This window comes from Hippoglossus hippoglossus, chromosome 16 (genome assembly GCF_009819705.1).
Source record: "Hippoglossus hippoglossus isolate fHipHip1 chromosome 16, fHipHip1.pri, whole genome shotgun sequence".
Taxonomy (NCBI): Eukaryota; Metazoa; Chordata; class Actinopteri; order Pleuronectiformes; family Pleuronectidae; genus Hippoglossus; species Hippoglossus hippoglossus.
Window position 1 is genome coordinate 4,905,142 of NC_047166.1, and position 24,295 is coordinate 4,929,436.

The 24,295-nt window shown below is 43.4% G+C and overlaps 1 protein-coding gene across 2 annotated transcripts in view; it reads right to left on the bottom strand.

Moving 5' to 3' along the window:
* Nucleotides 1-24,295, bottom strand: part of gabbr1a (gamma-aminobutyric acid (GABA) B receptor, 1a) — a 66,979-nt gene that overhangs the window by 33,168 nt on the left and 9,516 nt on the right. For both annotated transcript variants that reach the window (XM_034609881.1, XM_034609880.1), the window contains 4 exons: nucleotides 23,957-24,142; nucleotides 22,732-22,749; nucleotides 12,545-12,705; nucleotides 4,766-4,900 (listed from right to left, as the gene is read on the bottom strand). In XM_034609881.1, the coding sequence (XP_034465772.1) occupies nucleotides 4,766-4,900; nucleotides 12,545-12,705; nucleotides 22,732-22,749; nucleotides 23,957-24,142 (500 nt within the window). The remainder of the gene's footprint in view (nucleotides 1-4,765; nucleotides 4,901-12,544; nucleotides 12,706-22,731; nucleotides 22,750-23,956; nucleotides 24,143-24,295) is intronic.

Consider the following 24,295-nt stretch of genomic DNA (forward strand, 5'->3'; position numbering starts at 1 on the left):
AAAAGAGTTAGCAGCAGAAAGGGTGGGGTGGAAGAACAAAGGGAAAAACACACTTCTGAAGGTCCTTCCAGACATCAGTAGTAAACACACTTCAATCAAATGTATTCAAATTCAGGACTCTCTTGTTCCTCCTCGGTACACAGCGTTCTTTGATGCCAATTGGTTCAAACAGCAAACGAGAGAAGGAAACGGCAGAAAGACGGAGAACCAAAGAGACAAACCCAGATCTCATTTTCATCCACACCCACTCCCTCCCTCCCTCGTTTCCCTCCCGCTTATGAGGTGTGTCGCTAAACTCCATAATTTCAATAAGGGAAACTTAAACACTGCAGGCAGGATTTCCCTGGCATACAAAACAAATGAAAAAAAAAAGGACCTAATTATTGTTGTTGCAAACAGTTGGCACGGTGACGGTCTGTTTGTTTCATGTGGACGTATATAATCTGAATTGTCGGGCACCGTTCCCATAAAAAACACCTGTGGTGGAGAAGCTGATAAGATGTGTGTGTCCAAAGCTGCGGGGATGAGGGATGGTGGAAACTGCCAATAGAAACAGGCAGAAGGATGTTCCTCCAACAATTAGTTTCACAGTGACACCTGGATATAAAATCCTCGACAGGTCTCCTTTAAAAAAGAGAAAGCAGGCGTTTAGGGAACCATTACAGGCAGATACAGCCCCTCGTCCGTCCCGGCTCTCATCTCATCCCATTACTTGCACAGCCCTGGGATGTTCACCACTCTGGTGCTCCCAGCGGCGAACACAGGGGGGGTGATGATAGATGTCAAATGTCATAAACAATGTGCATTGTGGACCCACGGTAACAAATCTCTGTGGACGCAGGCAGGTAGACGGAGGCATCAGTAAGAAGGAGTGGAAACCATACAGGAAGTGACAGCTGATCTGGGCGCGCCACTGAGAGTTCCGGGGAAATCTACAGTGGTGGATGAAACGTCAACGATAAGGGAGATAGGACGAGCCTCAACTCCCAGATTAGTAGATACAATCACTAGCGCTAAATCTTATATAGGAACTTTTTGCTCTTTTCAAACTAACTTAATTTTGGCCACCCAACAAAGGCTCAACAAGAGTGAAGCCAAAATGACTTGATCGCCCCCTGGAGGCTGGCTGCAGTATGTTAGTGTTAGTGGCTGGGATATGGGCCAAAATAAAGTCAAAGTAGTCTACATGGTTTCTGTCATTTCAGTTAGTTCCTACCACACTGATGTTTGTTCATGTGTTAATTATTATAGCAAGTTTTGCTTTAATTAGTTATTTTTGATGCTATAAGAATGAAGTGAAATATAACTGACAGCTGAGACTGACACACGATTGGTCGAGTGCATGTATCGCAAATGGCGGCACAGGTATTCTAAATATTTCTATAACTAAGTTGGGAGTACACAATTATCTGTGTGCAGCCACCTAGCTAGCATCTACCAATAGCCTGCATACAAGACGTTTTCTTATGTATGAATAAATATTTTCTTATGTATAAATACTTTAAGTACTGACACTCCTTTCCCTTCCATCCTAGTTACTGCAGCAGTAACTTCATAGACACTGGGCAAACACACCACAGCTAAGTGAGAAAACTCATTTTATTGTTTGATTCTATTGCTTGACTTTCTTGAGCACCGTGTCTTGACCAAACGTAGACTCACAAGCTTTTTCCCCACGGCAACACTGAAATAAACAGACAGGAAAACAGTGACAAAACTGAGATAGAGCAAACAACTGCTGTGGCAGAAATAGACCGAGCAGCAGCAGCAGCCTGCAACAGACATCAGAGCTTCCCCCAAAAACCACAAACAATATCTCTGGATTGTCAGTTCGTCAGTTCTCCCATGTCCTTGTAGTAGCGGATCAATGCAGGACTGTGGCTTACAGTGCTTTTACAAAAGGAGATGGGGGATTAAATTAAGAGCCCCTCCTTGATCAGCGTCCAGAAATGGAGGTTGCTTTTGCCTCCCCGGCGCTGTGATGAGGCTGCTTGACATGCGAGGAGGCTCCTGAAGGCAGAACGCATACAGAAATAATTGAGTGTGGCGGTTAGGAGGTTGTGCCAGTGGTGGCGTGTAGTAAAGAGAGACAGATCCCTTTGTGTGTGCATGGGGAGAATCGACTGCTCGAGTTGAAGGAGCAAGGCGGAAATGAAGAGTGGGTGAGAAAGACAGAAGAGATGGAAAGAAGGAAGGAAGGAAGAGAAAGGGGCTGAAATAGAGCAGACCAGCTCCAGGCAGCGACAACTCAGAGAGGAGAGAGGAAGGCAGAGTCAAGAAGTGGAAGAGAGTTTTTAATGATGGGGAAAGAATGAGTGACAAAGAGAAATGGGAAAGAGGGGCAGGTGCCAACCACTACAACTGATTGTTCTCCATGACTAATCTCTGAATAAAACTTCAATTATAGGACAAGGCTAATAAGCAGAGCAGTGTGAGTGACAGCGAGGCCGATCAAGAGAAGACACTGGCGGAGATAAACAACACAAACTGACTGATGAAGACATCAAAAAACAAAATATGTCCAAAGAAATATCTGCAGCAGATTCGAGCATCAGTTCTCCTGCTGATATATAGTGTTTAAAGTTGTGAGACATGTATTATCAGGCAGCATGTGAGGTCTCACAGTATATTTTGTCCTCTGCTATATCGTAGCTGTCGATGCAATATTGTGAAACTGCCTCGTCACTAATTAAAGGAGCTTAGTTAAGTATCTTAAAATCAATGAATAACTACAGCATTGATTTTGGGAACTTAGAGTAATTACGATAAGGACCAAAGATCATCACTTAGATGAATGTCAACACCACTGCACATTTTACACCGAACGTAGCTGAGGTCCGATTCTCTCCCAGCACAAACTGGGCAGAAGATTTCTTATCTCTCTCTGAGCCACAGAACAGAAATCCACCAGAGATAGAAAAATGGGACAACACTGTCCTCGTAGCTGTTTGTCTGGCATCGAGCTCCTGTTCCCTTCAAAGGATCAGTGCTTTTACTAAGTCACTTTGGACTAAAAGGTCCCACACATAAATTCAATGTAGTGAAAATAGTGTAGCGAAAGAAAGCAACAGGTTTTATGGAAAAATGTAGTGTCAGGTTTAGATGTTAAAAATGTTTAACCTTGGGCAGAGGTCACTTACAGGCCCGACTGTGGTCCTGATCCGGAAACAGACCAAAGACCTATTACTGGTAAATCATCGTGACACATCTTTTTAACAAATCTATTTGAACTGGTGCAGCTTCTCTAGCCTTTACGGCACCGGTTCAACGACCCAGGAAAGTCGCAGACCAATTGCATGCGTTGTAAATCCTCTCGTGTGACGCCACTCAGCCAATCACATCTGTGAATTCTGACGAGCATCTCAGCCGGAGTCCACGGGGAGAGAGAGGAGAGGAGGACAGTGAGAAGTGAGTCAGAAAATTGGTTGAGACAGTTAAGTGCAAATTAATTAAGTTAAGAGAAATGCTTAATTTACCCTTTTTATTTTTCTCTAAAATCAAGCACTTTGTAAAAAAAAAAAAATAAAAAAAAATAAGCTTTCTGCTGTTCCTTTTAATTTCTACATGACTTGAGAGAAGAGTGTTTATTTTTTTATGACGTGACAAACCTAAAAATCTATCTGTGCGGGGGGGGGGGGGGGGGGGGGGGGGGCTGAGGTGCAGTAAGTGCAGCCACTCAAACTGATGCAATAGAAAGTCCTCCTTAGTCCAGACCGTCTCATCTCAGTTAGAACGCAAAGACGAACGTGTCGCGTTCTTAAGCCGAGTCCTCGGAAAGGACGCGGCTCCTGAAATGGGACACAGCTATTATCTGATTACCCTTCTGACGGAGCTTTTACAGTAGAACAGTTTATTAAGCTCGGTTGCGTTTCATTGCTCGTGTATTCAACTTGTAGAAGAATGGGCCGTGTGTTGTATCGTGTCGCTTTACGATTGTTAAATTTGTCACCCAGTCAACACCCAGATGTGCCCTCAGCTCGTCTCCTCCTGTTTCCTTGCGTGTCCTCTGCTGCTCTGACGACTCATTTAGCCCTAATGGCGTGTAGCAATGCAGATGGTTCTGGTTTTTTACGTGTTTCAGGTGTTAAAATATTTATCTGCGAGATTTATGACCCAGCCTAAATACAGTGGAGGTGAATCCAGAGACCTTGCTGTAAATTAGAGTAATTGAAACGATTTTCCACTGGAGGAACGGGCCCTACAGCAGTGAGTTCTGTGGGGGCAGCAGGGACAAAGCGAAGGAGATGTTTATGTTTCATTTTTAAATGTCATTTCTCAATGCGAGGAAGCCCATTCATTATATGTTTCTTCAGCTCCAGCGGTTCGGGGTTGTGTCAGACTCAGATAATGTATCTCAAAATCTCAACCTATTAATCCAGAACTATCTATTTTTTGCCTGCATGTGAATACATTTCACCAAATCAGCACCGCCAACTCAGGAAAGTTCTGGAATCGTAAAGTGCCTGCTTTTTATAGTATAGTGCAACCTGGGTAGACTTATTTTTGATGGACATCAGAGAAATTGATTTATTACAGAGGTGTAAGTCGCACCGAATCTAAAAATAAGTGTACCATGTCTGTGCTCAGGATTGAGTTATGAGGGAGAACAAATTTTGACGGCGATTGCAGCTCACGCCTCACGTCTCTCCCTCCGAGCCTCCACTTCACTGATATAAAAAAAAAAAAAACTCTGGCTTTAAATGACTGGAGGCTGAAGCGTGTCCTGAAGGCGTGCACTTGGGTAAAAACAGTAAAATACACCCACCACGATGAGGTTCCACATGCGGGCGGCTTCGGCGACCAGCGTGGAGACGCCGCTGCAGCCGGGCATCAGGACTATCTTGATGGGCTCGGTGTACAGAAGGTCATACAGCAACTTGGTCGCTTCCCCTGGGTCACACTGCAGGGACAAAATGAGAGAATGATTAATGGGCGGCCAGATGAACAGATGGATGGGAGGATCAATAATAAGGAAGAGAAATGAATTGAGGTCGTCGAGATAGAGGGGGAAAACGGGGCGAGAGACAGACGCGCAGGAGAAAATGGAAGAGATAAGAGCGAGGCAGACAGATGGGTGAGGAGAAGCGAGAAACAAATAAGCAATGGAGAGAGACAGCAGATAAAGAGAAGGGAAATGACACAGAAGTAGCAAGGAGCGGCAAAAAGGTCAATGCAAATGCGAGGAGAACTGGAGAAGTTCGAGTCAGGGAAATGGAACAAAACAATAGCGACGGGGTCAAGATAAAGTAACGGAAAATGGCACAGAAATAGCAGGGAGCAGCAAACAAGCAGATGCAAATGTGACAAGAGGGGAGGAGGAGAAGAAAGAAAGACATTATTCACATCCACACATCCGCAGTGCATCGTCAAAACGCAAGACACACAGTCCACGGCTCAGGACACAGGAACACAAGAAGAGCTGGGAACCAACCAGAGAGGAGCTCGCTGACCATGACGGCAGCCATCACTACTCATTTCAACCCTCCAATAAAGTCATTTACAGGATGTCTAGGTGGTGAGAGTGTGGCTGGAATGATCCATCACTGCTCTGTCAGCCAGACTCCCGACAGGCCGTCACCACCGCGCCACTCATCAGAGTCACCGATAAACTGGCCTGACACATCTAATGATTCAGCATGGAAGAGAGGACATGGCACCTCTTCCAGATGCACATTCAGAAAAAAACCCACTCCAGATGAGTGTCACAAACAATCGTACCGAGGCAGATGATGGCAACGGGCGAATATTGCTCCTAATTGGGATGTTTGTCTCAATAGCCAAATTGTCTCTTTGAGGCAGCCCAGTGATTTCTCTGAACAGGTAATCACCACTCAGGACCAGGGCCGCGTGGAGCAGCCCAGCTTCATATTGATTGATGTGTTTTCCATTAACTCTGGATTGGGCGGAATAATAGTGGTGTCGTGTCATTGCAGAAAAAGTCAGGACGCGTACATGCACTTAGATAATTAAATCCAAGGCCTGTTAAAGCAGAGCAGGCGCACTTGATTAAATTGTTTTGTTCCAATCAAAGTAAGAAAAACTGCTTAAATGAGATAAAATGAGATTTATTGTGCTTTGATTCACCGGGTCACATACAGACATGTTCCTATAAACTGTGCGTGTCATCACCGTGATCAATGTGGAGAACCAAGCTCACAGCACATGTCAAGGCAAGACAATTTCATTTATTAAGCCCCTTTCATACACAGAATTTATTTATGCAAGGTGCATAAATAAAACCACGACACGGGTAAACTGTGAACTAAACCTGTGTTCCTGTCGGTGTTAACGGAGACGTGTGATGCTTTTTTACAAGGTTTCTTTCCTCTCGTGTGTTATCAAGGTTTTCTGTGAATGTCAAAGGTCTCAAAGTCTCCCCCGCAGAAAACACTGCTCCTGAAGATCCTGAAATAACCTGTTATTAAACCTTGTTTCCACATAACTCTGTGACCGTGCGTCAACCGGAAGCGTGTTCATTGCTATGGCAACATCCGTCATCTGCAATGTGTTATGAAAATCCTCCCGTCTGGGATATTTCAGTCTGAAATCTTGCCTCCGTTGAAAAAATGTTTTACTTAGCTGGCCAATCAGAGCAGAGAAGGCTTTATCGGGGGGTTTCAGACAGAGGCTGAAAAGAGGAGCTGCAGCAATGGACAGATAATAAATAAATGGACAATAATTAAAAATATGAAACTGAATATGAGCACAATGTGTCTCCTTCAAAATAACCTTGAGCCTCTGACTGCTCATTGGCTTCCTAAAGCAAAGTGATAAAAAAAAGAGCATCGTCTTGCTTCACCTTGTGTCATGTGACATGTTTACTGTCTGTCTGTCTCTCAATCCCACTACCAATCAAAAGAAACAATCCTGAAACATAAATACCAGTGAAGTATTCAAGCCAACACGGGGTTAAGTATGTAAACGTTTGCAGGGACATTGGATTCAACTACTTTCCCTGACAGCTGCCACTTCATCACCAGCACAAGCAGCAGAGCCTGTTCTCGGAAACCTTTTCGGTCTTTGCACTCACTGACCAACAACAATAGGAATCTGTACATAAACCCTGTTTGCTTGTCATTTAAATGTTGCCCTAAGCTGATTACCGTCTGTAATTAGAGGTTAGGAGAGCATGCCTGTAAAATTACTCACCGAGTCCAGGTCCCTGCACAGCTGATCGTTCTCAATTCACTGGGTTAATAGTATTATTACTGACTGGGAAAGCAGCCTCACAATATTGATGTTAGAAAGGAACGACGGCAACCTTGTGCAATGTCGGGTCGAGAGGCGGCAGGTTTTCCTCCCAATCAATCACCGCTCCAGCTGATTTTACAGATCACTTCCTCCTATTTGGTTGTTCTGGGTCAAATCAGCAGCTGATTGTTAACCTGGCGTTCGGCACATGGCTGCTTTCTCTTCATAAAACTAACGGCGGGCTTTGCTGTGGTCTGAGGGTGATGCAGACTGACAGACAGGCCTTTTTAAACACTGCCTTTCCCGAAGGTTATTTGTGTTCTGTGTCAGTGTGGCTGTCGACCGGCTGCATGCTGAGAAGATGCTTGTTAGCTTTCTATTGTTGCAGTGTTTTTAACTTTACCCCGATGAGTGGTGCTAATTTATTGCCCACGCTGATTATTTCTGAATCATTTAATCAATCTATCATTACCATCCAACATCACAGCTTTTACTAACGGCTTGTTTCAACAATCTTTCCAAATTAATCGCTGCTCGCAACATGTAGAAATGGGAATGAAATTAAAAAGTGCAGACTCTGACCTTGTGGAGGTTATTTAGGTATTTTAATCAAGACAAGGAGCTATCATCTCTATCGTCTCTTGACTTGTTTAGTCATTCAACAAAATCGAATTGAGGAACTTAAGCTGACGTAGAATGTTTTTTATTGGATGGTACACCAGTGGCAAATGCAATCATGGTGGACAGAGATCACTTTAAAAAGCCCATATAACAGGGAGAGACCATAGAGAAGATCTGGGCTGTATATGGTCCAACCTGTGAGACAATTCATATATAATAATAATAAAATAAAGTATTTCTTCTAACATAAAAATATGGGAAATCAACAATAACATCAATAATTTTTTTTTATGTGAGATCCACAGACCTAAAATGTCCTGTTCAAGGATTTTAGTTGCTCCCTTCAGAATTCTGATAAATAGGGAGTCACCATCTTAAATAATAAAACCTTTAACAGGAGCTTTTAGAATGTCTCCCTCATGGCGCCCCCTTCTGGTCATGACATGCCATCACTGACGAGCATCATTGCAACTGTCAAGAAAAGAATAACAGATTTGCGATGTTGCTCTCTCCAAGAGAAATCGACAATTCATTCTTTTTTCGCAGGCTGGAATGTGGGTCAAGTCATGAAAATTGAATCACTGCAGCTGGAAACATTCAGCTTAACTGCAACTAAACTTATGTTAACATCCTTTGGCGCCCAATAAGCAGCCTTCACAAGATGGCATTCTGTCAGAGACAATGTTATGCAGGCATGTTTTGTGGTGAGCCGGCTATTAGCTAGGAAACAGAAACCACATTCACAGGGAGAGTTTAAGAAAGAGCCTTGTTGTTTCTGTCAGTTTGTCTGGCACAAGATAAAAAGGAAAACAAACACAGAATTTCCAGTTTTTCTCACCAGCCTTCACCAAGCAGCCACCGTTCTGTGAGTTTGGTACGAGGGAGAATTGCTGTCTTCTTCTAATTTTGGCTACAATCAGCAACGAGTAGCATCATCATCATCATCACTACCATCTGACATCAGACACTTCGCTAAATAGAAGCAGTTCCAGCAATTGCATTAGAGGTTAATGTGATATATGCGTTCAATAATTGATATGGCCCTCGGAGGATGTAATAAAACTGAAATGGCCCTTGATTGAAGAAGAAGGTTCCCAATCGCTGTCATGTAAAATCCGGTGCCTTTAGATCTCTGAATTTAATACGTGAAATTTGCAAGATAATGGCAGATGGCAGTAAAATAAAACTTAAATTCTAAAATCCCTCGTTGCTCATATAACAGCAAGCAGGAAAGGAGAAGTTTGGGCTTGACTTTAGTCTTTTTCAAGGAATAAATTCAGCTGGTTTACCTCACTCTTACCTGTTCAATCTCTATTCCACAGTAAGGTTAACATGCAGCCATCTGTAATGGTATATAATGATCGGGCTCTATGCCTGAGAACAATTGCAGAACGGCATCAGATATTCAATGGTCTATTCTTGAACCTTTCAATCATGCAGTGTTTCTATGAGCTGATAAGAAATAAAACCTCTGGTATTAAAACGGGAACACGATGCTGTAAGAGGTGTGAAGGCACACAGGCTCCCTGATGAAAAAACACAGAGACATAGGTGTTGGCAGCTACGCAATAAAGGCAATAAAGCTTTTCTTGGAGGTCTGTCTCCAACAGCCCTCTGGGGTCGTCACCGCTTCCACTTTCATTCTGAGCCCCCCATGTCTCATGAGACTGCCGGGATTGACGGCCCTCATGCCCTCCTCACACATTCACATTTACTGACACGCACACATGTATCAGTACAAGTGTGTGTGCACAGCCATACAGCACACAGCACGTACAGTTACATGACATAACGGCTGCACTTCTGTCGCTGCCCTTGGTGCTAAAATTCTCCGAGCTAATATCAGTGTCTGCGTTAACGCGGAGATGTAGGATTTGCGATAACCTGTGGCAGAAACTCGTGGTTCCCTGGACAGAAGAACGGTAGTGAACACTGGCTTGTTATAGCACACTCTGTAATTACAGTTCAGATTGGAAAATGATACAAAAAGAGTGTGATATGATGAGGGTCTGGGGAGAAGCCTATGTGTTGAATCCCAAAGCATCCGCAGCTATTTCGCCTAATTTCCGCATAATTATGTCTGGCACCTCACCTCAGGCTTGTACGCCAGTGGACATACACGAGAACCAGTGCGTACCGGTTATGCCACAGTGGAAGGAGAATTGTGTCATGGCTGCCAATTAAAATAAATTGTGGAAGTGAGGGAAGGACCTTGTTTCACCATTTCTCTGTACTGTATCTCCACTGTCTCACTCTCCATCACTGTTAATAATTGATCAAAGTTTGCAGTCTCGGCTTTGATATATCCATGGCAACGGCCTGCGCGGAGAGCGTGCGTGTCTGCACGTAGCGAGTGTGTGTGTGCATGTGTCTCCTTGTGTGTGGATCTCAGAAGGCTGTAAATAGTCTGATGCTGTCGCCAGAATAGCCAGAGAAACAAGCCGTCTGCTACCACAGGGTATCTGCATCCCTTAAAAGGACAGGCTGGGATTAAGTGTTGAGCTTCATGAATATTGTATGATGTTGAACAAGCAGAGGACATCGCTTGATACTCCCAGCCCTAATGGTCACAGACTGGTGTGTGTGTGTGTGTGGTGTGTGTGTGTGTGTGTGTGTGTGTGTGTGTGTGTTGTGTGTGTGTGTGTGTAGTGTGTGTGTGTGTGTGTGTGTGTGCGCACGTGTATTCAGGCACCTGATTGCCAAATCCGAGTCAAACTTGAAGGCACGTCTTGTATTCGACACCGTCATTAGTACTTTGAAGACGCAATAAAAGTTCCCCCGTCAATGATCACAAATTCAAGTCAAGAGAGGCTGCTGCATAATTACACTTCTCCAGCTTTGATCTTAAATTGTGAGCAAACAAAGGGCCAGTTACGCCCTCGTCTTCATCTCTCGGTTAAACAAAGGGATGTGCTTACAAGGTGATCCGCTCTCTGACCAAACACCTCGTAATAACTAGATGTAAATATCATAGCTAATTAATCCCTTTTCTTATAATTGCTTTCCTGCCTCTCGGTGGGTAATATCCTCATTACTATTCCAGCCAGGTGACAAACATTCGGGAGGCAGAAAAAAAAAAATCCCTCTCTCCAAACACATTGTACCCAGAGCAGGAGAAATAAATTCCCCCCCTTGACTTAATTCAAGGAATTAACCAAACACTCAGACAATGTTACACCAGCCTATTTCAGCTGCTCTATTCAAAAGGATCTATTCCTCGAGCCGGAGGCGCCACTGACTCCTGAAGCACGAGGAGCGATGTTTTCCAATCCCTATGAAATCTGTTCATGCAATTGCTTTATCTTTATTTTTGTGGCAGCTACATCTGCAACTGCCTGCTTCACTACACTTCTAATCAGAGGATGCACACACACACACACACACACACACACACACACACACACACACACACACACACACACACACACACACACACACACACACACACACACACACACACACACTTGATCTGTTTAGCATTTGATTGCAAAGAACAAGGTGTATGCGAAGCAGAATGCAAACATACACACATGCACTGTTCTATCAGCTCAGCACACATCCGCCGTATGCATTTGCACACATATTTTCACAGAGCTGAAACCTTATTTGTTTCTGTGCTGTGCTTCAAGAGTAAACTGTGTTGCCATGCCAACTCTCTCCCCCTCTCTCTCTCTCTCTCCCTCACACACACACACCACACACATAAACTCAATCTCTCTCCCTGCTATTCTGTTTAACAGGATTCCAATGCAGAGCCTTGTACACCAATCAGAATAAAGCTCGTAGCAAATTTCTAACCAGTCCCAGTACAGTTAACTGTTTGGTGACTCGGCCTCTCTCTCTCTCTCTCTCTCTCTCTCTCTCTCTCTCTCTCTCTCTCTCTCCCTGTCTCTCCCTCTCTCTCTCCCTGTCTCTCCCTCCTTGCCTCTCTCTCTCTCTCTCTCTCCCTCTCTCCCTCTCTCTCCCTCTCTCTCTCTCCTTGCCTCTCTCTCTCTCTCTCCGGGCATCTGTCCTGCAGCATGATTGATAACGTCCCTCATGAGAGGAGACAGAGGGGATATCCAGTAATTGTTTTCATGTGTCTCCGCTCATCCCTCTGTCGAGAAAAAAAATGGTCCCTTTTTTGAGGTCAAAAACTTTCAGAATAACAATGAGGACGTGCAGCAACAAGGCACAAATAAGACCCTGTATTTCCCTCACATAGGGGGATGCGATGCTTTTTGATTTAAGTCCACCTAAGTGTGCGGTGGGTGGTAAACTCAGGGCAGCTGGGGGGGGGGAAATGAAAACAGCTGGGGGCCGGATATTGGATTTATAGCGGTTGATAATGCTGACATTTTAAAATACCACCATGATTAATGATTGATGAGCAACAAGCAGGAGGTGTGTTTGTTCACCTATAAGAAAAAAGCAGCCGCCTCTTTGTGAGGCAGAGGTTGAGATGTGAGACTCTGGCACAGACAGACAGGTGTTTCAAAAATAAAAAAAGGCAGCATGATGTTATTAGCACAATAAAATGAAACATCTCTGCCCTGACTGAGGCAATAGAAAATAAAATGCACAGTTGATCGCAGGGGGAAACAATTAAACAGGAGAGTGGTGAATAAATGATGTAGCCTACAGCACAGCAAATAAAAAAAAAAAAGGAAGTCAGTCACTCCTCATGATAATTGCCCATCATTAGACTCCATCACTTGGAGCGCGCACCTCCTCCACACGCACATGCACTCACCATGCTGTCGTAGTGGATGAGCTCCAGCTCGTAGTCGGGCAGGATGTCGCTCCGGTTGTTCACCAGGTCCATGGCCATCTGAGCGGAGGGCATGCACGCCTGTCCGCCGGGCCAGCCGCCGCTCATGGGGAACAGGGCTCCGATGTACAGCTTCTTCTTGCCTGCGGAGGGCCGAGGCCCGAGGAGGAGGAGAAGGACGATGAGAGATGCCCGGAGCAGCGTCGCATACCCGCGGGTGGCGCGAGTCACCGGCGCGGGACTGGTGCGCGTCGCCCGCATGCTTCAAGGTGAGAGGAGCCCGGGGGGGGGCGAGCCACCGGTGCTGCAGCGGCTAAATCTTCTTTAACGCACGAATTTTGCAACTTCAAAATTAAGAAAGAAAAAAAATGAAGAGCGCTCAACACGTGTCCGGCTCCTCGATGAGAACAAAAACCACGCACGAGTTGTGGCTGTCACGCGCAGCTCCGGGCAGATACTGCGCACGGCAAATGTTTACTTTTAATTGCGAGTGTTTAAAGCATCGCGTGAATAATTCAGCCCGCGTATGATTTAGCATATTGCGCGGTTAATAATACATGTCGGCGCTGGATATTTTCGGGACAAAGTCAAAGACAGTTCAGGCATCACTTCGTGTGAGGACGCGCTCGCATCATCGCAGCGTCAACTTTCGAACGAGCCTCGATCCCCGCATCTTCACGCATCCGGCGCGAGGAAACATGCGCGTCGCTTATTTCCTGCGCGCAAAAAAAAACAAAAAACCAAAACAACAAAAAATCGTAAATATTGGACGTCGCGCGCCGTAAATCACTCACGGCTTTTACGCAACCCCCCCCCCCCCCGCCCCCAAAAAAGACGACGCGTAAGAATCGAACGCAAGAACGCGTCAGCCGCGGCAAATGGGAGCCGATGGAAATAAGACAAGACAAAAAAAACGGAAGAAGCCGAACGACTGGAGCATGAACCGAGAGCTGGAGACGAATTCGGAAATAGCACCGACGTCTCCTCAGCTTTTTCACGCAGCCATTATTCCAACAGATGAAACGATTCACCGCGGAAAAAGAGAGAGAGCAGGCGCGCCAGAGCTCTGCGACTGATCCACTGCAGCATCGACTGGCTGTGTGCGTGTGTGTGTGTGTGCGTGTGTTTGTGTGTGTGTGTGTGTGTGAGGGAGGCTGAGAGAGAGAGAGAGAGGGAGGGAGGGAGGGGGATGAGTGGTTGGGAGGGGGCTCTGGGCAAAATGTCCTCAAAGATTTAGTAATGAGTTACACGCTGCGCTCAACTTAAACAGTTTCATCCATTTTTCCACGCACAACCTCCTCCTGTCACATTTGCTGTTTTGCATTTTTTTTTACTCCTCTATTCTCTTTTGTGTAGCCGCTGCCACACAAGCTGCTCAGACACAAGCTGCTCAGACACAGGCTGCTGGGTCCATGGTCGATTCCTGATCAATGCCCTCAACACACCAGGGTGCTGCAGGGGTTAGAGGCCAGGTTTAAAAAAAGGGACTCTTTAATACCCAGACACTTGGATTGGTTTTCCTCCGAGCATGGATCTGTTTGTGTGAGTCACACAGGTTCTCGTCACCGCGGGGAAAATATGATCAATATGATATTGATTATTGTCATGATTGATGCAGCACGGCCTTTGTTCTATTGTCCAGCCCTTTCGTATATATTGTCACGTTTCCACTAGAAGTTGCTGAACATTAATATTCAACCGTACCTCTGCTCCTGTCTAATAATTCAAACTGGGCTGAATTCTATTTGAAACATATTTTTTGTATATATTTGTTATTGATGCTTGAGTTTCAATTATTACATTTTAACATGTAGTTAGAAGTGGGGCTGAAAACGAGCATTTCTTTCGTAATCAAATAATCGGCCCATTACTTTTTAAAATAATCTATTAATTGTTGAGTCTTTTAAATGTCAGGAAATAATAATAAAGCGTCGTCATTTCCCAAAGCCCAAGGAGACATTTTTAAATTACTTGTTTTGTTCAACGGTTGAAAATTCAGTTTGCACATAAAAACAGAGGAAAACAGCAGCTGGGAAGCTCAAACTATGATGGTTGAGGTTTTTGTACCTGGGACGATTAATCACTGAATAGTTGCCATTAGCGAGATGAGATCAGATTAAATTAATTGCATTGCGGTCATTGCACACAGCGAGTGTAAGTTTATCTTCGAGCCAGATCGGTGCAAACAAAGAGCATATATATAATAAATATGAAGATGGAATCGTGAACAGAACCAGTGGGTTGTGCAGCAAGAAGAAATGAAACGTGATTCAGAATCATATCTTATTCATTTAACCTCAAACGTCAACTTGTGTCGAGCCATTATCCGTGTTAGTGGATGGGACGTGGAACAAAGTAAAGAGTCAAAATACACGTCAAATACATTCTGTCTTTTGAGGTATAGTCTCTTTCACTCTGATGTTTGTTCAAGTGTTCATTTTTCATACGTTTGGTATTTATTAGTTATTTAATGTTATAAAAAAAAGGGGTGAAACGCCAGTGGGACCTAGATACCACGGCTCCATGATGTCATCGGCACGAGATGGCGTCGTTTGTATCCAGGATACTTTAGCTTCATATCAGGAAGCGAAGGAACGTCCTCCATATTTATTTACAGTCTATGCTCGAAGCAAAGTACTGGACAATTTTGACCTGTTGGTGGCACTAGATTTAATGTTAGATAAAATCCATCCTGGTAGTAACATATGGCTAAAACCCGCAAATGTTACCAATAGTTGTTCAGATATTTCCCTCAAGCTGAGGCTAAAGCACTGATTCTGCTCTTGGGACCTGCAGAATCATCCATTATCTGTGCTGCTCATCCTTTGAGGGGGCTGGAGCCAATCCCAGCAGAGACTGGGTGAGAGGCGGGGTACACCAGTTCACCAGTCCATCATAGGGCTGACATACAGAGGAAAACAACCATCCACATTCACACCTACAGGCGATTTAGAGTCTCCGATTAACCTCAGCTGTAAGTCTTGGGACTGTGGGCGGGAGAAAACCCACGCAGACACGGGTAGAACATGCAAACTCAAACATGTCAGGTTAGAGGCCAGAACCTTCGTATTGTGAGGCGACAGTGACAACCACTGCGCAATCAACCACATTAAAAATTATAATATATGACAATTCTGCATTAAAATGTCTAAAAACGATAACATATATTTTGTAAACTTGTGCACTTGCATTATCCAAAATGTTTTCAACAAGGTTCAAACCCAGAGAAATGTAACGTGTCATTTTCGTCCTTTTTTAATTGCATCATATCCTCTTTGTTCGTGGCCTCGTCCGTCTCTGCTACAACTTTCGGGGGAAATGATGTTTTTCCTTCCGCTGTTTGTATTGGTCACTCGGAATGGATCACGATTATTTATTGCTGCGTAACGTGAATAAAACTTTAATACAGGATCTCATCCGTGAACATGATTTGAACCTAAGTCGCGTCAGATCGATTTTACCTTGCAGTGGAGGTGAAGACAACAACTCCCATGATTTCACGCTGCTTAACTACATCATCACACTAGGTCTTTTGTTTTAGTTTTGATTGGGAGACCCCTTGTGGCCGAAGCTACATATGGTACGTTTAAGTGCTATTGAAAAACAACATAACCCCCTCGATGCTGTTTGACCTGTAAGTGCTTGTGCTGTGCTACCAAACGCGAGCAATGTGCAGCTCAGCTCGGTGATCGCCTCAGTTAATTCATAGAGCATTTTCATCTGCACCCCCCCCCCCTCCGCAGCCAAGTCTATAAAAGATGCCGCTTTGAGAAATCAGCAAAAAATGTGGCAGCTGGTATCAATCACGGCTGATGTTATTTGCCTTGGTCTCTATCGGAGGAAAGCAGAGACAGTGATGTAGTGAATAAGACGCACATGGACTCTGCACACCTGCTGTGTTCAGCCCACAGCCTCGTCTACGACACACCATCATGCTCACACGCTAACACACATTGCAGCCATTAACACCTACACACATATAATCTGACACAATGGCCTTTAAAGGTTAAAGGACCCATGTGATGCGTTTTCATTACTTCTTTCCTCCAGTGTGTTACAAAGGTTTTTAGTGAATGTAAAAGATCCGCAAAGTTAAAAAAGCCCAGAGTGAAGAGAGAGCCTGGAAGAAGAAGAAGAAGAAGAAGAAGAAGAAACAGTAGATGGCGGTAATGCACCTTGATGTTGGTTGCCAACCGCCAATTAATCGAACAAAGAAGAAGAAGAAGAAGAAGAAGAAGAGCGCTCCTGAAGCTCCTACTTCCTGGACATCGTGACGTCACACAACATCACGCTGCTCCAAATTTGCATAATGCAAGTTTACTGGCCTCCAACAAAGTAAAGTGAGAGCGAGCGGAGCCCGACATATTTTACGCAGCAGTTGACCAATCACAACAGAGTGGGTAAGCTGGCCAATCAGAGCAGACTGGGCTTTATCAGGAGGGGGGGGGCCTTAAAGAGACAGGAGCTAAGATTAAGAGAGAGGAGCTGCAGCTGTGAGGTCAATGCGGATGGGCCTGAAATCTGTATTCTCTCGAATGACCAGTAGAGGGCGACTCCATGGGTTGCACAAAGAAATACGTTTCTGCAGACGTCTGAGAAAATTACTTTACTTTTCACTTGATTTATAACGTCAATAAAACATGTTCTTAATAGTTAATGGTTTCAATCTCGAGGTTCAAGTCTTCTTCAATACAGCACGATGTTAATTTAGTAAATTATGGTGCAATTTTGTCTAAAGGTCCAATTTAGTGTGTAATAGACGATACAGCACAGTATGTGTTGGGGCGTGGATCCTGTGTGACTGACAGCTAGTGCCATCCAATGGGTGCAGGCCGCAGGTGTAGTTGGTTGTGTAATGTCCTCAAGCTCCACCCCTCGCTCCTCCAAATATGGTCACATCAAAACGACAGTTCACAGACTGTCTGAGGAACGTGATGTTAAACTTTTCACATGTTTTTACAGATCCTGTGCACGTGTTTTAATTGCAGATGGAATATTATTGTTAAGGTTCCTTTTTGAAAATGACTTATTGCCGAAGTCGAGAAGAAGATAATTATTTCTCCGGTCTAAATTAAAATCCCTCAGTAGTTAGGCGATGCAATATGACTGTTACACACTATAACCCTGGTTCATTACCCAAATCTCATTATCTGGATATCTCCGAGTAGCACGGAGCTATTCAAATCCAGCTGCTAACAAGCCCTCGCAGGCTGAGGTGAGACAAGTGATCATCCGCTGATATTTGCCTTCCACTTCCACCTCCTCATCCCCGCTGCCACCCCATGACCCCATCCAACGCACTATCAATTATTCAGCCGTGAACTTTATATGCTGCTTCGCTCCATAAGCATCGGGCAGTGCAGTGTTAACAACCGCTACGGTGGCAAATGCCACATTCAGAGCAGACATTAGCTGCTGCACAGCCTGAAAAAGATGCAATGGAGACACAAGTGTTGTAACATGTTGCTGAGCTGCTATAATGAGGAACTTGTACTTTATATTTGTGTGTCTGCAGTTTGCACACTGGGCATCATTCACAGTAATGGCCTGCTTCCCTCCTGGCGGATGCGATAGTGAGGAAAATACTGTTCTGAATGTTCCCTTTTTAACACAATTGCCAGATTATATTGTCCTCCACCTGCAGGGCGCAGTTCATTCAGGGAGCAATACGAATCTGTATAAAAACGCTCCAGCAAAATATATTGTGCAAAATCAATCAGACTGTAGCCATTCCCAAGATGGCCGATGTTATGTTTTCGTAAGGATTTTTTCACAATGTCGACGCCACAAGTCAATCGCAGCAACTTGGTGCAGAAATCAGACTTTTGCATTCGGCAACATCCATACGTTTCGGATGTTTAAGTTTTCTCGTTGCATCAGATTGTCTCGGTGGAAACTATAGATAAAATAATAATGGAAATAATAATAATAATGATTTAATAATGAACCTTTTAAAAGTCAGTTACAAGCTGCTTAACAAGTTCAAAATAAAGGATTAATGCTTACGACAGGAAACAATTAAAAGAAGTTTGAAGATTATGAAACATCAGGGCAGAAATATAAGAAGAAAACAAATAAAACGTTTTTAAATGATTAAAATAGAAAGATTAGAGGTAGAAATAATGATTATTATATTAATAATAGCCTTTTTTGTATAGTAAAAAGTTAAAAACGTATATTTATGCTATTATATAGCACAAGCATAAATGTTGGCCGGTAAATAAAGTGTGTCATGTACTGAGATACAGTGTGATCATTACATAATTTGCCCACAGCAGCACACTGTACTACAGCTAGTTTCCAATACTCTGCAGAATCTCAGCCATTAAAAAGATATATAACACAAGTATCAGGGTGGAAAGAAAATAATAAGTTTGTTGTTCATCTGTTAAAAACTTTGCAGCAAAATTTGAGTATTTATAAAAATAGATATCTCCCTCAAACTAACATGGTTTCTGAACTGTATGGAGTCGTACTTATACACAGTTTGTCTGGTGGCACGTTTTAACGTCACGAACAGGGAAGACACACGGCAGCTAAAATCCCAAAGATGGCCGTAAATGTTTCTAATTTTCAACAAACCCCACAAGTCCAAACGCAATGTTTTCTGAGTCTGCTACAGCTTATTCCTCCGAGCCACAGGCGACCACATTTCTCAAAAGACTATTAAAAACACATCAGTGAGCCTCCATGTGCCTTGATTACAGGGAACATGGCCAGTGTGGTTTATTTGGAGTGGATCCCACATCCAAGACTCCCTCGAGCAACAATTAATTCACAACTGAACAGACTTTTATTTAAAGTTTATTCCTGTTTGAGCAACGTTAGTTTAGAACTGCACATTTTGACTAAATTACTTTTTTAAACAAAGAAACTACATTTGTTGCCGTTGATGTATTTGAACATTTTAGTTGGAGCGATCATTAGGAGACACCCACACATCCGTAAAGGTCCTTAGAAGCATTTTCTGTTTGCATAAATGCTTTAAACATTGATACATCCAGTTTTAAAAGTAATTTTTGTTGATGTGCTATGTTACAAGCGACATCTATTACACCTCTGTCTGTCCACGGAGAGGGATCCCTGACTTGTGACTCTCCCCTGAGGTTTCACAGCATTTGTCCCCCTGTTAAAAGCCTTTTTAAAAGCTTTTCCTCACCATAATCGAGGAGTAAGTGCAGAGGATGTCGCACCTTGTACAGATTGTTAAGCCCCATGAGCCTAATTGTGATTCCTGAATTCGAGCTATGCAACTAAAACTTGATTTGATCTAGATTTGCTGTGAATTTTTTCCTGTTAGCAAGTTAAACTGGCTGCAGTTGTTTGCAGAGAAGGTTCAACTCGTCACGTCCTGGTCGTTGTTGCTGATTTGTTCGTATTTATTGTGTATCTGCGGCTTCGTTACTGTACTAGGAGAAAACGGATGAACTGAAGTGATGCCGTCCTTCCACACACACAGACACACACACAGGGTAGAGCCGACACACACACACACACACACAAACACAGGAACAGGGTATTAACCTTTCTCCCGCTGAGGAGGCAGTAAGTAGGTGGTGATGGCACAGGGAGTGGAGCGAGACGGAGAGAGCAGAACCAGAAGGAGGTCAGTGTTGAGACAGTGGATGGAAATGTCTATTTGTGGGAACAGTGTTCGTCTGCTGCTTTGTTAATTGTGTCTGTCCGTGACATTCGGAAACTTTTTTTCCCTCAGTAACTCGAGGGATTACTTACATAAAACTATATATATTCAGAGTTCAGCTGCTGTATATCGTGTCTGCACAGACTAGTGTTAATGAACAGTGTGTGAACGTGATGGGTTTTTTGCTTTCACGCAGGTTTACGCCATAGACTGGATTCAAAGATGGACGACACATTTCCTCCCACTATCCAGAAATGAAGCCAAACGCCGCCATCTTGTGTATTGGAGCCATAGTCTGCACGGGGGGGTGGAGCCAAGGTAACGAAGTCCCATTGATACACATGCTCGACCAATCAGGAATCAGTCTCAGGTGTCAATCAGTACTTTTCACAAAACTTACAGGGAAACACGAGCACACAAACATCAGTGTGATAAGAACATGACACAAACCATCTTTGGTTAAATGTATTTAACATTTACTTGACTCTTTGGTTCATGTCCCATCCATTAACATGGAGGAGGCAGGATTTATGACTTACTCTGCAGCCAGTGGTCATGTCGTCCATCTTTATATCTTTACAGTCTTTAATGTATTTCTAATTCAATTACAGTAACTGTGTGTGGGGGCGAGTCTTTCCGAGGATGGTCGCTTCAGTGTATGATTCAATATCTGGACAATTGCTAATGTGGTGACATAACCGAGCGAGAGGCTGACCCACAATGCAGCGCTAACAAACGTATCCATCATCCTCACCAGCGCTCAGATTAAATGGCTGCGCTGGTAGATGTTTTGACCCCTCATTTTCCCAGGAGGGCTGACACAGCACATTAGTTCATTTTTCAGAAAATGACCCACTGCAAACGGTTTTCAAACCCTCAACACCGAACTACACTTTGAACTGTTTTAACGGCTTCTGAACAGGTTTTTTATTGTGACTGTTGCACTTCAACCCACAGAAATTGAACTGCTATTTTAATTTTTAATTTGAATGTCGTTGTTAATGCTGAACTGGTGAGGCGAAGGCAATTTTCCAGCCTTAGTGAATAGTAAAGTTCTATTCATTCAAACACTTTCAGGACCGGGGCTAAGTGAACAGGATATTTTGTACCTGACTGTTTATACTTGCTTGGTTACAAACCCACATCTGGTCTCATGCTCCACTTCTTCAAAACCCTGCTTAGTTCTACATGGCAGCAGCAGAGCAGCCATCATTAGCATTGAGCTAACAGGAATTATCCGTCAAAGTTTGGAATTCAAATAAAGACACGAGCGTGTCAGTTTGGATATTTATCAGTAATAATTGGCAGCAGATTAAATTGGCTTCTCTTCTTGCTTTGATTCATATAATTTTCTGCTCAACAAAAATAATGATCCTCATGTAACATCTGGTAGGAATGTGTGTGTGGGGGGGGGGGAACGCTCTCAGCCTGTGAATGCTTTGATATAAAAGATATGAAAACTAATTTCTTTTAACGTCTACAGCTTCAAATCAAATTTATCTTGGCCTATATTCTTGTTTCTCACAGCAGAGAAACATTTAGGTGGAAAACTTTTAGATAGAAGAAGTTTTCTCCCCCCCCCCACCCCACATCAGGTCCGATCTCTCCAGCTGGTTCTGGGATTGAATTCTTCGTTTACAGAACAACCACTTGTCACTTGCTTCAGGCTACAGCTGCACCAGATGGAGACAGACACGCCCCAGTTTGGCCCAATTCTCAAAGACCACTGCTGCCCTCCTGTGGTCACAGTACTCACTGACATGTGAGGATTGTTGCATATTAAAGAAAAGACGCCCATGTAATGCATTAAACATTATTTTAAAATCGACATTTTATTCCTAGAATTTATTTGCATACGTTTCTGAATGCATCATTTTCAAAACAGTCTTTTAAAAGGAAAGTCTTTTTTTGTTTGTGGCAGATTATATTTGTTTAGTCTGGGTATGGAAACAAGTTCTTAGTTTATGTTGAGATATGTTATAAGTAACTAGAATTACCGTCCTGCAGTTCTCTGCCTCCTCCAACCAGAGCAGTTTCAGTCTACATACATGTTTTTTTAAAACTTCCACTGACCTCTAGTCCAATGATGCTTGAGTCCAAGTGACAACTGGTCAAAATGTGAGGAAATTCTCTAAAGTCAGACTCGAGATATAATGTTCAAGAGGCCAGAAACACCGTAACCTTTGACCTTCAAAATCGGGTGCATCTTCAGAGTCCAACTGAAAGTTTGTACCAAATCTGAAGAAATTCCCTCAAAGTGTGGTTGAGATACAACGTTCACAAGACGAATACAGAAAAGATAATGTCTCCGAACTCGGGCTGTCGCCGGCACAGAGGAATAAAAAGGTCATGTCACAGGAGCATGTTTATAATATGTTTCTGTCACAGACGTCCATGTGGTCTGAGCTCTTGTGAGTCCATGACACAATAAATAACACAACTGAGTAACTATTGTGGTAGAGGAGGGTTTGAGTAAAGTGTCTCGTGTATCAGGAGCAAGATGATATTAAGAAGGAAAAGATCTCACCTGTGTAGTTTCTGTCATCTTTGGCAGGAAAACAGAAAAAAGAAAGAACAGACGATTAAAAACTTAATTCAGGTTGTAATGGAACAATCAACTATTTATTATCATTCTAATTCAACACTGGAAAACAGCTTTAAAATTAAAATATTTTTCAGTAATAGGAACTCATTTTTGGAAATCCATATAAATAGGTTTATATGATTACTTGGCTCCTTTGATAATGGGATTGTAAATTTGCCTCGGACAGAAATCCTACAAAAGTTCCTGCAGCCTGTGACAATGTTTCTCTGCATTGTCCCTGTCTAATAAATAAATTAATAAATAAATAAATAAATAAATAAATAAATAAATAAATAAAATAAAATGATTTGGTGCAGTGAGGCTCAGGTACTTTCCTCCACTAGGTGGCAGTGACGCATCGCTGTAGTGCAGCATCATGCAGTGACGATGCCTGGGAGGAGGTTCCTCACTGAGTTGTTATGTAATCTCTGTTATGTTACAGGCATTTAATAAGAGACAGAAATCTAACAGTTATTTAGCTTATATATAACTCAAATTGTAATATTTTCAGATATTCCATCAGTACCTGAGCACAGTTTTTAAATATGTATATAAACAAAGCATTTATAAAATTAGTTTAGCTTTTTTAGGGATTATAAAATAAGTAGCCTACTTTCAGTCACCCAATCCAACCGTGCTGATAATTCCTTCTTTCATCCCTTTTAATACCAGTCCCACAGCAGTTTTACTGGTTACCATGCCAACCCCTCTAACACCCAGTTGGCAACCTGGTTTCTTTTCGGTTCATTGTTTCATTCGATGCGTTAAATCCTCATTTATTTGCACTAATTTGGACAAATCCTCTCCGACATCGGACGTGTCAGCTGCAGTGAAACGTTCGTCTGTGGTTTAATGTGCAGGACGTCCGACTGTCACTTGTTTTACCTGCACTCTGAGGGCTACGCTCTGATTGGCTGCATCATTTAGTGACTAGTCACCGTGCTCCACCTCCGGGAGAACAGGTGTTTGCTTCTTATCCGTCATCTTTAAGGAGTCATGAGTAGAACTGTGGGGACTCGGATCAGGAAGTAGATCCAGGAACATATTTATATTACACTGTGAGACCCCGGGGGGGCGTGTGCAGTAGATAAACACTTAACCCTTCCTACAGTACAATTTTCCAATTTCTTCTATAATTGGCACCTTCTGTAAAATCTCATTCACTCACAGAGGCAGGTGGGCTTGGGTGCATCCCACTTCCCCAGCTTAGTGCAGTGGCTGATGTTTCTGCCCTCCAGGATGAAGCCGGCGTGGCAGCTGTAATGCAGCACCGTCCCTTCCACCGGCGGCCCTGGAGGCCTCGGCGTCACCCGGCCGTTCTCCAGGGACGTCCACACTCTCGGGCACAGCAGCACTGGAGACGAGAGGGAGACGGGGAGAGTTAGAGAAAGATGCATCACTGCGGGAATTAAGATGCAGTTGAGGTAATAAACTTTGGGAGAAGAGAATAATATTTTTTGAGTTCAGCAAGAGACAGGAAATTAGCTTTGATTAACTAAGTCACGTT